Below are 12,793 nucleotides of genomic sequence, written 5' to 3' on the forward strand. Positions count from 1 at the left end.
GGCAAATTTGACAGGTGAGCAGGATTGCCCATCTGTCAATCACCCTGTGCCAAAGCAGTGGCAGGTGATGTGGCGCTTTGACGCCCCGACTACCGGGACTTCAAAGCGCAGAATGGGGGCTGTTTGAAAGCCCTTTTGCAAACAGGGGAACTGGCACTCGCAGCTTAGATAGAATCAATCTCTGCCCTCCTGTGCACCCACTGACATAACCTGCTATGATTATGATTTATTAAATTTGTATACCACCCTTCAGCAGCAGATCTCAGGTAAGTACATTATATTGGAGCGACTTGTTGTTGTTGTTTAGTTGTTTAGTCATGTCTGACTCTTCGTGACCCCATGGATCAGAGCACGCCAAGCACTCCTGTCTTCCACTGCCTCCCGCACGTTGGTCAAACTCATGCTGGTAGCTTCGAGAACACTGTCCCACCATCTCGTCCTCTGTCGTCCCCTTCTCCTTGTGCCCTCCATCTTCCCCAACATCAGGGTCTTTTCCAGGGAGTCTTCTCTTCTCATGAGGTGGCCAAAGTATTGGAGCCTCAGCATCACGATCTGTCCTTCCAGTGAGCACTCAGGGCTGATTTCCTTCAGAATGGAGAGGTTTGATCTTCTTGCAGTCCATGGGACTCTCAAGAGTCTCCTCCAGCACCATAATTCAAAAGCACCAATTCCTTGGCGACCAGCCTTCTTTATGGTCCAGCTCTCACTTCCATACATCACTACTGAGAAAACCATGGCTTTAACCATATGGACCTTTGTTGGCAAGGTGATGTCTCTGCTTTTTAAGATGCTGTCTAGGTTTGTCATTGTTTTTCTTCCAAGAAGTAGGATCTCAGGTAAGTTCACATTATATTGGAGTGACTGGCCAGTGTTAAAAAAAAAAAAGGCTTTATGGGCCAAATCTGACCTGCAGGCCAGAGGTTCCCCACTCCTGATTTGGGTGAATGAGACTGGCCCTCTAATCTCAGTCTGCCTAAGTCAGTCCTCAGTTGCCTGCATTCTTACCTACAGCCAGTCATGGGGTGGCTCTGCTTGTCACTTATTCAGCAATGCCTTCACTGACTGGCAGTGGCGCTCCAGGTTTTCCAGCTGAAGACTGAAAAAAATGCTTAAAAGTACTTCCCCCTCCCCATAACCAGAGTCCTTTCTGTTGCAGATAATCCAGACAGAAATTCCCAGGTGTCAAAAAAGGTTATTTATGTATGCCACTACTGCGGCCAGTGTTTTGTTAGTCCCTAAATGGAAAATGAGCGAGGTCCCAACCAAAGAAGAATGGCAGCTTAAGATGACAGAATATGTGCAGCTTGCAGACTTAACATACAGAATAAGAGAACAAGAAGAACATACGTTTCATGAACATAGTAAAATGTTTAATGAATATACGGGGGGGGGGGCGGAATTGTGTACACTTGAAAACGTTGGCATTATTAAGATAAATTCAGCAGTGTAAATAAGTTTTGATGGATGTAATAATGGAGTACTGAATGGTTTAGTTTGTGTAAAATATGCAGGGATTTAAGATATGAATAATGAACCATGGAAAGAGAAGAAGGGAAGTCATTGCTGGACCACTCTGGATGTGTAACTTTTGTGTTGTGAATGCGGCAAACCCGGAAGTGTATACTTCTGGGTTTTGCTGCGCATGTGCACAGAAGCGGCGCCTCCAGTTACGGACTTTTCAGGTTAAGCACGGACCCCTGGAATGAATTTAATTCATATCCGGAGGGTCCACTGTATTTTTAACTGTAAAACAGAAAATTTAATAAAAATTTTATATATATATATATATATAAATAAATACAGTAAATGGACAAAAGTACAAAGAGTCATAAAATGTTTAGGGGTATGCGTACTCCTGTGTCCTTCCCAGAAAAAAGCACTGTATAAAAAGACTGAACCTGGGATCTTTGAGGATGAGCTCTTGCCACTTCTTTCTCCAAGCAAGCCCATTGCTAAAAAGGAAGAGAAGCAGAACAAGACTAATAAGGATTAGACCACGTGGGAAACTCATTACCTGGAGTTTGGTCACCATTTCCTCAAACATCTTCCTGGCCTCAGAACTGTTTGGTTCCTTAAAGTAGTCCGAGATCCCAACCTGCACCACGATGGACTTCAGGTTCCGGCAAACACCTTTAAGGAAAGAGAAATGTCTTCAGCATGAAGTCTGGGTTGGGAGATTTCCTCTTCTCTTGGGGGAAAAACACACATAAGAGGCGAAGAAAAGGCAACCCCCCTTTCTGCTTCATAACTAAGGGGGGTACTTCATGGCTACCAGGGGGAGACCTTAAGCAGGGGTCAGCAAACTTACTGCACCTCGGGCCAGTGTCTCCAGTGCTGATCACACCGCGGGCCAGAGGGTGGGGCAGCGCATGTCCATACGCATACGCACATACTATTTTCGGTGCACCTCTGGGTTGGAGGAGCACCAGAAATAGCTTGCACGCATATGCATGTCAGGATTCCAGCCGTAGTCAGAGGTAAACTGGCCTCACTCCAGGCATTCGGCTGGGATCCTTGTTGACCTTCCGTCTGCGTCTCCCGGCAGGCAAGGTCGTAAATCGGCGATCCTCCTCAAACGTGAGGAGAACACACCCTCCTCCTTCTTTCCCTCCCTGCACTCCCCAGGGAGGGGAAGTAAGACAGACAGGAGTCCTTTTTACATGTCTTTTATTCCTGTCGTTCAGCAGTACAGAGAAACGTGTCTGTACCCACCAGACTCCGGCAGTAGAGTCACTGCTCCACCCCTGCACTTCCAGTACAGGTCAGATGACACTCTGAGCTAACATCCGGTGCTCAGTACAGAGAATGGACTGCCCCTTTTCCCCACCAGTACAGTTCCAGACCACAACATCCTGTTTTGCTTTCCAGCCACCTGCAGCTGGCTTTTGCATTGCTGCTTTTTCCTGACAGTGCACGGACCTCCTCCGACCCAGATGTGCCCCGGAAATAACGCATGCACAAATAATGCTTGCACATGCGCTCAAGTTATTTCCGGTGCTCCTCCAATCCAGAAGTGGGCAGCCTTATCTGGCCCGCGGGCCTTAGTTTCGGGACCCCTGACCTTAAGTGTTATGTACTGAAGTTCTCACCCTGGGCCAGCAGGGGGATACTGTAGATAGTTCAGGTCCACATATGCAAATAAGGGATCGAAAGTGTCGTTCAGTGATTGGATAGTTACAGAAATGGTTACTGTTGCGTTCTAGTGGAGCTCTATATAAGCAGGCTGGCTGAACCTTTCAGTTCAGTTCTGTTCTGGCCTGTGAATAAGCAAGAGCTATCTGAAGAATCGCTGTGTTGTCTGATATGTTCACCCACAACTTAACACTAAGGGTGTTATTGTGCCACACTGGTGACCCCTGCAGGAGACAAGCTGCTATTTCACCTTGAACCCTGATGATCTCCACTTCGTATGATCATGAAAGGTCCGGGTTCTAGTCCTCATGACTGTACAAAACAACCCAAAGAAGACCGGGGCATTTGCTACAACTCCAGCACCCTTATTATTTAAAGGAACATCTTTGATTGTTCTTCCCCCACCTCTGAAAAAACTAGAGGGAAAACCCTCTGCATAAATACATTTAAGGCATCGCTTATGCCATTAATTGTGGGTACCAGCTGCCAGAATTCTGCTAAATTAAATGCTAATAATCATCTGTGATATGAGCTAGTAATCACTATTTTGGAAAATTGCTAGCAGCAGCTGATACGGCTGTGCGAGAGGCGAAGTTTGCCTGAGCCGCTCATATCTCTAACCGTGCCTCCTCTACTTTTAATTTAATAAATCGGGCTGCGAGCTTTCAATTAGCAGATAAATCCACAAAGCAGATCAATTAATAGATCCCCAAATTAGTAGATTTAATCAGTGGGGCTCAGAGTTAAGGGGATGCTTGCTAAATTTTGCATGTGCTTTGGCTCTTTCCTAGGGAAAAGAGAAGGAAAGTCATGTTATAGGTGGACATTCCTTCTGACAATGGTTATAAATTCCCACGTGAAATAAAACAAAAATAATAGGCTTATTGAGGTCTGGTAACATTCACACTGCATTTTATTTTTCCTAATTAACACAAGCAGGTCAAACAACTAAAAGGTCATTAATTGTTGGGCAGCGATGCTAATTGATTATTTGTGTAAAAAACAGTAGGGCATGTCACCTAGCAAACTTCCTGGATATCTGTAATGAAGCAGCTCTGGCAGAAAGCCAACCTCTGCTATTTTTAACAGTGAAATTCTCTATAAATACTCTATTTGGCACTTATTCCTTCACAGCCAAGTCTTAACTGAAAAGAAAACCTGAGCTTCTCTGAAGCTTTGTACCTCTTGATGGGAGAAAAGGTGTGTGAGGAAAGTAGATTTTTCTTCTTTCCCACATATTCAGAGTCAGCAGCCAAAATAGACATAAGATCTGGGGTTAAAAGGCCTTTTAGGAGGGGTGTGTGGTCAATAGGACAATTTTTTAGTGCTATGGGTACAAATTAAAAATGGCTGCCATGGGGTGTGTGGCATAATATAAATGGTTGCCAAGGGGTGTGTGTGGCATAATGCAAAATGGCTGCCATGGAGTGTGTGGCATAACACAAAATGGCTGCCAAGGTGTATGTGTGGCATAATACAAAATGGCTGCCATGGGGTGTATGTGTGGCATAATACCAATGGCTGCCAAGGGGTGTGTGTGGCATAATACAAAATGGCTGCCATGGAGTGTGTGGCATAACACAAAATGGCTGCCATGGGGTGTATGTGTGGCATAATACCAATGGCTGCCAAGGGGTGTGTGTGGCATAATACAAAATGGCTGCCATGGAGTGTGTGGCATAACACAAAATGGCTGCCATGGGGTGTGTGGCATAACACAAAATGGCTGCCATGGGGTGTATGTGTGGCATAATACCAATGGCTGCCAAGGGGTGTGTGTGGCATAATACAAATGGCTGCCAAGGGGTGTGTGGGGCATAATACAAATGGCTGCCAAGGGGTGTGTGGCATAACACAAAATGGCTGCCATGGGGTGTATGTGTGGCATAATACAAATGGCTGCCAAGGGGTGTGTGGGGCATAATACAAATGGCTGCCAAGGGGTGTGTGGGGCATAATACAAATGGCTGCCAAGGGGTGTGTGGCATAACACAAAATGGCTGCCATGGGGTGTGTGGCATAATACAAATGGCTGCCAAGGGGTGTGTGGGGCATAATGCAAAATGGCTGCCATGGAGTGTGTGGCATAACACAAAATGGCTGCCAAGGGGTGTGTGTGGCATAATACCAATGGCTGCCAAGGGGTGTGTGGCATAACACAAAATGGCTGCCATGAGGTGTGTGGCATAATACAAATGGCTGCCAAGGGGTGTGTGGGGCATAATGCAAAATGGCTGCCATGGAGTGTGTGGCATAACACAAAATGGCTGCCATGGGGTGTATGTGTGGCATAATACCAATGGCTGCCAAGGGGTGTGTGTGGCATAATACAAAATGGCTGCCATGGAGTGTGTGGCATAACACAAAATGGCTGCCATGGGGTGTATGTGTGGCATAATACCAATGGCTGCCAAGGGGTGTGTGGGGCATAATGCAAAATGGCTGCCAAGGGGTGTGTGGCATAACCCTAAATAAGCAAGAAGAGCAAATAGTACCATACACTCTGGATTTTTGAGGGGATTCTACTAATAATAATACTAATACTAATCTAATAATTTATTATTTATACCCCGCCCATCTGGCTGGGCTTCCCCAGCCACTCTGGGCAGCTTCCAACAAAATACTGCCATACTGGTCATACTGGCTGGCACACTGGCACCCATGGGTGCCATGTTGGCAACCTCTGTGATAAAATAAAAAAGTCAGGCTAATGGCCAGGGCTTTTCCCCCAGCTGGAACTCACTGGAACTCAGTTCCCGCCCCTCTCAGGTGGGCACCATGCCCCTATATAAGAGAGCAAGGGAGGCGTTCCTGGTGAATTCTGGCACCTCTTTTTCTGGAAAAGTCACAACGCCGCTGGCCCTGCCTGCCCTTCCCCATGGTGGGAGATTTCCCCACAAAACCAGCTCCTGGTACAGAGAGGCTTCCAAAAATGGAGTCAGAACATAGCTATCATGGCTCCTCGCCACCCGATCTCATCCTCTCTTAAAGCCATCTGAGTTAAGGAACTGTGTGGATAACTTCTAAAAAGCGCAAAGGAGATGCATGGGCCCCAATCCAGATTAGGACTCTCTGCAGCACACCCATGAATCCCAAAGTTTTTTTTTTTAAATTGAAAATGCCTTTATTTCTCTTTTTTAATTTTTTTTGAAAAAGTAATAATCGTAAATAAATAAGAATAAAAATGTGCAACCCGCCACCGAGACCATTCCGTTGCAACTATCCAACCTCCCAAAATTTCAACACCTCTTGCGATGGTTTGACCCCTTTCCATTTTAACAGTATAAATTCTACGAACACTCTCCATATCTCCTCAAAATCAATTCTCCTGCATATTCCCTGTCTTTATATGTTGCTTTATAATTAATGGCTACATCCCACACCTCTTTATACCATTCTTCCGTTTTATATTCCGCTTGCCCCTTCCACTTCTGAGCTACAATAATTTGTGCAGCTGTCAATAAATTTGCGAGCAAGTCCTTCAGATGGGTGGGGTATAAATAACAAAATAATAATAATAATAATAATAATAATAATAATAATAATAATAATAATAATAATTACTATTGCCTGCAAACCTTGCACCTTATTGTAAATTGAGAATAGGGCTACCTCTGGACTTTTGATCACTTTAACCCAGTGATTTCTGTTATCTCCTTAAACACCCTTGGCCAAAAAAAATGTAAATATTTACACCCCCACCACATGTGAACATAATTCCGTTTCCTGGTGTGTCCCCCCAAAAAAAAAAAAAGTTTGGAGGAAGCCATGACAGTTAAGCCACTACAAAACTGATATGTCCTCACGGTAGAGATGGTTCTTTTGAGTCTCTTCCAGCCACCCAAAAGAACACAGGAGAGCCTTTGCTGCCCCAACAATGACCAGCCAGTTGGGTTTCCAGGGATCTTATCACTGAGCCCCAACATATGAAGGTCTTGCAGGATCAGGCCCATTTGCTCCAACATCCTCTTCTCACCATGGCCAACTGGACCAGAACCTTCCAGAGGTCCCATCCCATCTTTCGTTGGCTGTCTCCCCCGCTTCCTAGGTGCCATCCTAGGTCCAGGAACGTGGCAGGAACCCTCCTGCAGCCCACCTGCCCCATGGCTTCGCTTTTTGGGGGGGTTGGTGGTTTCCCACTCACTGTTGAAATGCAGCAAGGCTTTGGGTGTGACCGGGGTGGATGTCAAGACCAGCATCTCCAGCCCCTTCAGGCCTTCCCGACACACCTCGGCCGCCACTTCCTGGTTCACCTCCGTCACGTGGTCCAGCTCCAACACTTGCAGCCGCATGCAGTTTCGGGCTGAGGAGAAAGACAGGCGTTTGGGGATCAGCCAGGATTTGCACAACCGCCGTATTCTATATATTAGATAGATAGATAGATAGATAGATAGATAGATAGATAAATAGATGATAGATAGATGATAGATAGATAGATAGATAGATAGATGATAGATAGATAGATGATATAGATAGATAGATAGATGGATAGATAGATAATAGATACATGATATAGACAGATAGAGAGATAGATATAGATATAGATGGGGACGCAGGTGGCGCTGTGGCTTAAACCACAGAGCCTAGGGCTTGCCAGTCAGAAAGTCAGTGGTTCGAATCCCCGCGACGGGGTGAGCTCCCATTGCTCGGTCCCTGCTCCTGCCAACCTAGGAGTTTATTTATTTATTTATTTATTTGAAATATTTTTATTGTTTTTTCCAGATAAAGATTATTCGACAATTTATACAGAAGCTTATCCATTTACACAAAAAAAGAAAAGAAAAAAGAAAAAAGAAAAAAAGAAGTTGGGTATTTCCAAGCTTGTTCCAGTCTATTTATCGGACTTCCCCACGTCACCCCCGCATTGCATTCTTAACAAATAAAAATTTCAACAAATTATATCCTTGTTTCATACGTTTCTTTTGTACCTTCAAGCTTACATTTTAGTTTAAATTACTTATTGTCGTGTTACTTTAATCAGCCAATATAATAACCTTTCCAACCTTTAAACATTTATTCCTTTCATTAATTCATTATTTGCCAACCTAGGAGTTTAAAAGCACGTCAAAGTGCAAGTAGATAAATAGGTACCGCTCCAGCAGGAAGGTAAACGGCGTTTCCATGCGCTGCTCTGGTTTGCCAGAAGCGGCCTGGTCATGCTGGCCACATGACCCAGAAGCTGTACGCCGGCTCCCTCGGCCAATAAAGCGAGATGAGCGCCGCAACCCCAGAGTTGGCCATGACTGGACCTAATGGTCAGGGGTCCCTTTACCTTTACCTTTATAGATATAGATAGATGATAGATAGATGGATAGATATAGAAGATAGATAGATGGATATATAGGCAAACAGACAGATATAAAGGTAAAGGACCCTGGAATGTTAAGTCCAGACTCTGGGGTTGTGGCGCTCATCTTGCTTTCAGGCTGAGGGAGTCAGCATTTGTCCACAGACAGCTTCCCGGGTCGTGTGACCAGCATGACTAAACTGCTTCTGGTGCAACGAAACACCATGATGGAAACCAGAGCGCACGGAAACGCCATTTACTTTCCTGTTGCAGCAGTACCTATTTATCTACTTGCACAGGTGTGCTTTCGAACTGCTAGGTTGGCAGGAGCTGGGACAGAGCAACAGGAGCTCACCCTGTCACGGGGATTCAAACTTCTGACCTTCTGATCGGCATGCCCAAGAGGCTTGGAAGGTAAATGGCGTTTCTGTGCGCTGCTCTGGTTTCGCCAGAAGTGGCTTAGTTATGCTGGCCACATGACCCGGAAAAACTGTCTGCAGACAAACGCCGGCTCCCTCGGCCAGTAAAGCGAGATGAGCGCTGCAACCCCAGAGTCGTTCACAACTGGACTTAACTGTCAGGGGTCCTTTAGCTTTACCTAGAATATTTATGGCTTCTTATTCCGGTGGTCATGCCTGAAAGAAAGCAAACACACCCTCTTGGCATCGCCACGGCCATCACATTCCCAGAATGCAAAGCGTTCACTGTTCTGCCCCTGGCTTTCTGCCCCCTAAAAGCCCATTTCACAGACAGAGAGCCTGAGGCTAGATTTACCTAAGGAAGCCAATCCTTGCACTCCACAACCTGCTCCGCCGACGCCGAGCGCCCTCAAATGTGGCCAACACCGCCCAATCATCTGCAGGCAGCGGTTACTGAAGCGGGTTGGTTGCTGGCTGGAAGGGAATTTTTTTATTTTTTGGAGGGGGAAAAAAAAGGAGAAGAAGAAGAAGAAGAAAATGCAGACGAGAAGCTGATCAAAGCATTCCAATTTGCATAATGTCATTAACAGGCACAAATTAGGAGAAGAATGTGTCATCTGCCTTGGCTTATGGGAGTTCTGTGCAGTGAAAATAGATGTAATTTAGCACCAGTTGTTTCCCAGCCCCGCTGAGTAACAAGCAAAGAGAGAAGGCATTTTTAGAAACTTGTTTTATCGCACGTCGGAGGGAGAGAACTAAAGGCAGTGGATGCAAATTCATATCTTGTATTGTGCTGGATTCCCCCCCCCTTTGCATAACAATAAAAAATAAATCCCAAACTGGCACCGGTCTTGAGACTCGCTTCTCTCTTTTTGTCACATATCATTCTGTTGCTGCCTCTCCGTTCTTTACCCTCGTGGAACCACGGAGCTGTAAGCGATCCCAGGGGCCATCTAGTCCAGCCCCCTGCAAAGCCAGGAATCGCAACAAAAACACAACGACGACACCAGGGCAGCTTTGTTCGTCCTAAACCCCATCCAGGAACCGCTTCCCATTAAAAGATATCTAAGCAATTTCACAGTGGAGACATCAGCAATAAAAACAACAACAACGCCATGCATCAAAACCATTCCGTCCATGCAAGCAATTAAGGACAGCTTGCATATTAAAAATACATTTCGTACGTAAGGACAATTTCAAGTCCCGTACGGATACAGATCTCCACTTAAAAGGCTTGTTGGGAAAGGAGGGTCTTTAACGGGTGTTTAAAAGGTGATGTGGAGCTTGTCAACACTTTCCCCCCAGAGAAACCAATTCTTTGATGATAAATTGGAACAAACAGCAGTCCACAGAACACCTGATTGCCTTCTGCTCTGATAATACACCAAATTTGGGTTTCCTAGAGGGGAGGTGGCACAGACCCTCCTGCACCTGAGGGAGGGAAATTGGGACACGACCTCGAAAGAGACCACGCCCCCTCTCACTCATGCCCCGCCCCCTCTGGGCTCCCTCCCTGGCTCGCACTTTTGCAGTCTCCAACTCCGACCCCGCCAGATCCCCATATATACTTCTGGAAGCCAGCGCTGCTTCTAGCAGCGATGTGCAGGGACAAGGCAAAGTTTTACTTCCATTATTTTTTTTTGCTCCTGCGTTGTGGTTCCCAGCTCCTGGTAATCAGGGGCATTTCTTGCCTCTGACAGCGGAGATACCAAGTTAATTCTCACCCTTGCGGTGAAATATATCTACAGTGGTACCTCTGGTTGCGAACGGGATCCGTTCTGGAGGCCCGTTCGCAACATGAGCAGAAAGCAACCTATGTCTCTGCGTCTGCGCGGGTCGTGGTTTGCCGCTTCTGCGCATGCGTGTGACGTTGTTTTGCGCGTCTGTGCATGCGCGAGCAGCGAAACCCGGAAGTAACCCTTTCCGGTACTTCCAGGTCGCCACAGGACACAACCTGAAAACATTCAACCTGAAGCAAACGTAACATGAGGTATGACTGTATTTTACTTATTTATAGAAGACCTGTGGTCTCCTTTGTTGACCCTACATCATGTGTCGGCAAACTGAGGCTCATGGGCCGGATCAGGCCCAATTGCCTTCTGGATCCAGCCCGTGGACGGTCCGGGAATCGCCGCGTGGATCGCCAGTGCACATGTTCTTTCCCTCTCCCTCATACGGTGGTGGTGCTGGCGCCTCCTCCCTCCCTCCCTCCCTCCCTCCTTCTGGCTTCTCCCCGCCCTGCCTAGAGGAGGAAGGGCAAGCTGTGATGTTTTGTGTATTCAACAAATATGATGTCCAACACTGAACAGTGATTCCGGATATTGACTACTGTTTCGTAGAATTCTTATTTCGAATGAATGTATGTAAATGAATATATCAAATGCTGTTGAACAGTGCTCATGTCTACGAAACAGTAGTCAATATCCGGAATCACTGTTCAGTGTTGGACATCATATTTGCTGAATACACAAAGCTTCACAGCTTGTCTTTCATGGTACAAAGTCTGGTACCTCGCTTCATTTAAAGATTTTCAGAGACTTTGAGACTAAAAATTTCATTTTGTACTTGTTATGGTTTGAAGGAATTCTATAAAGATTGTCTATTGTGTATGGGCATGGTCATTGTGTTGCCTAGACATTGCTGACGCTCTTTGCAACACAGGGGTTGGTTGGTTTGGTTGGTGTTATGTACTGAGGTTCTCACCCTGGGCCAGCAGGGGGATACTGTAGATGAAGGATCGAAAGTGACGTTCAGTGATTGGATAGTTTTAGAAAGTTGCTACAGTAACGTTGTACTGGAGCTCTATATAAGCAGGCTGACTGAGACCTTCAGTTTAGTTCTGTTCTGGTCTCTGAATAAACAAGAGCTGTTTGAAGAATCGCTGTGTCGTCTGATATGTTCACCCACAACTTAACAGTTACTTAGAGGAGGAAGGGGGCTGGGCTTTGTGGGTGCCAGGAGCAGCAGCGCTCGAGCGGCCGCTGTTTTAAGCAGCTCCTCTCTGGAGCACTTTCGTGCGCCGCTCCTCTCCCGTCACCACCAGCCCCTGCCGCTCGCAAGACACAGGTAAGCCCTACATCATGGGTTGCCAAACTAAGGCCCACAGGCCGGATCAGGCCCAATTGCCTTCTGGATCCAGCCCGCGGAAGGTCCGGAAATCGCTGTGTGGATCACCAGCACGCACCTTCTTTCCTTCTCCCTCCCACGGCGGTGACGCGCCTCCTCCCTCCCTCCCTCCTCCTGGCTTCTTCCTGCCCTGCCTAGAGGAGGAAGGGGGCTGGGCTTTGTTGGTGCCAGCAGCAGCAGCGCTCGAGCGGCCGCCATTTTAAGCAGCCCCTCTCCGGAGCCCTTTCGCACGCCGCTCCTCGTCCTGCCGCCACCAGCCCCTGCCACTTGGAAGACACAGGTAAGCAGCCACTGGGGTCCGTGGTGCCCTTGCATCATTTTTGTTCCCAAAATATAGTCCGGCCCCCCACAAGGTCTGAGGGACAGTGGAGCGGCCTCCTGCTGAAAAGATTTGCCATCCCCTGACCTACATGGTTCCGTCTGCAAATGGAAAAGCTCTTAGGGGAGGGTGATTCTGAGCTGCAAAACGGTGGGAGGAGAAGGGGCCGCTTCCTGCTCTGCCTGACTTTAGCTTAAAATAAAGAAACCACTGAGCTCTGCAACTAAGCACGCCATTGCAAGACCTGAAAACAAATTTCTTTGCCGCATCGAGGGACTCAGCTACGTTAGTGAAGAAACAGCGATTTGAATGCGATATGAACATGCAACACCAGATGGCGCCAGAGAGCAGGAAATTTTAAAACACGATTTACCATAGAGATTTTTCCCTCCTTTTGTTATAATCTAATTTCTCACTTATTTATAGTGGTTTTTCACCTGTGTCTGGATCCATCCCAGTTGCACTCTGAGAGGTGTTTTTGAAAAGTTTCACATCAGCCACGGCGGTGTG

At 46.7% G+C, this 12,793-nt stretch overlaps 1 protein-coding gene across 1 annotated transcript in view; it reads right to left on the reverse strand.

Moving 5' to 3' along the window:
* The window catches only part of FBXO41 (F-box protein 41), an 86,254-nt gene that overhangs the window by 1,533 nt on the left and 71,928 nt on the right, over positions 1-12,793 (reverse strand). Inside the window, exons 10-12 of the mRNA XM_082236405.1 lie at positions 9,194-9,312; positions 7,277-7,435; positions 2,015-2,130 (exon numbers count right to left, since the gene is read on the reverse strand). Coding sequence (XP_082092531.1) covers positions 2,015-2,130; positions 7,277-7,435; positions 9,194-9,312 — 394 coding nt within the window. The remainder of the gene's footprint in view (positions 1-2,014; positions 2,131-7,276; positions 7,436-9,193; positions 9,313-12,793) is intronic.

The sequence above is a fragment of the Podarcis vaucheri genome (assembly GCF_965113315.1).
Source record: "Podarcis vaucheri genome assembly, chromosome: 9".
NCBI lineage: Eukaryota > Metazoa > Chordata > Lepidosauria > Squamata > Lacertidae > Podarcis > Podarcis vaucheri.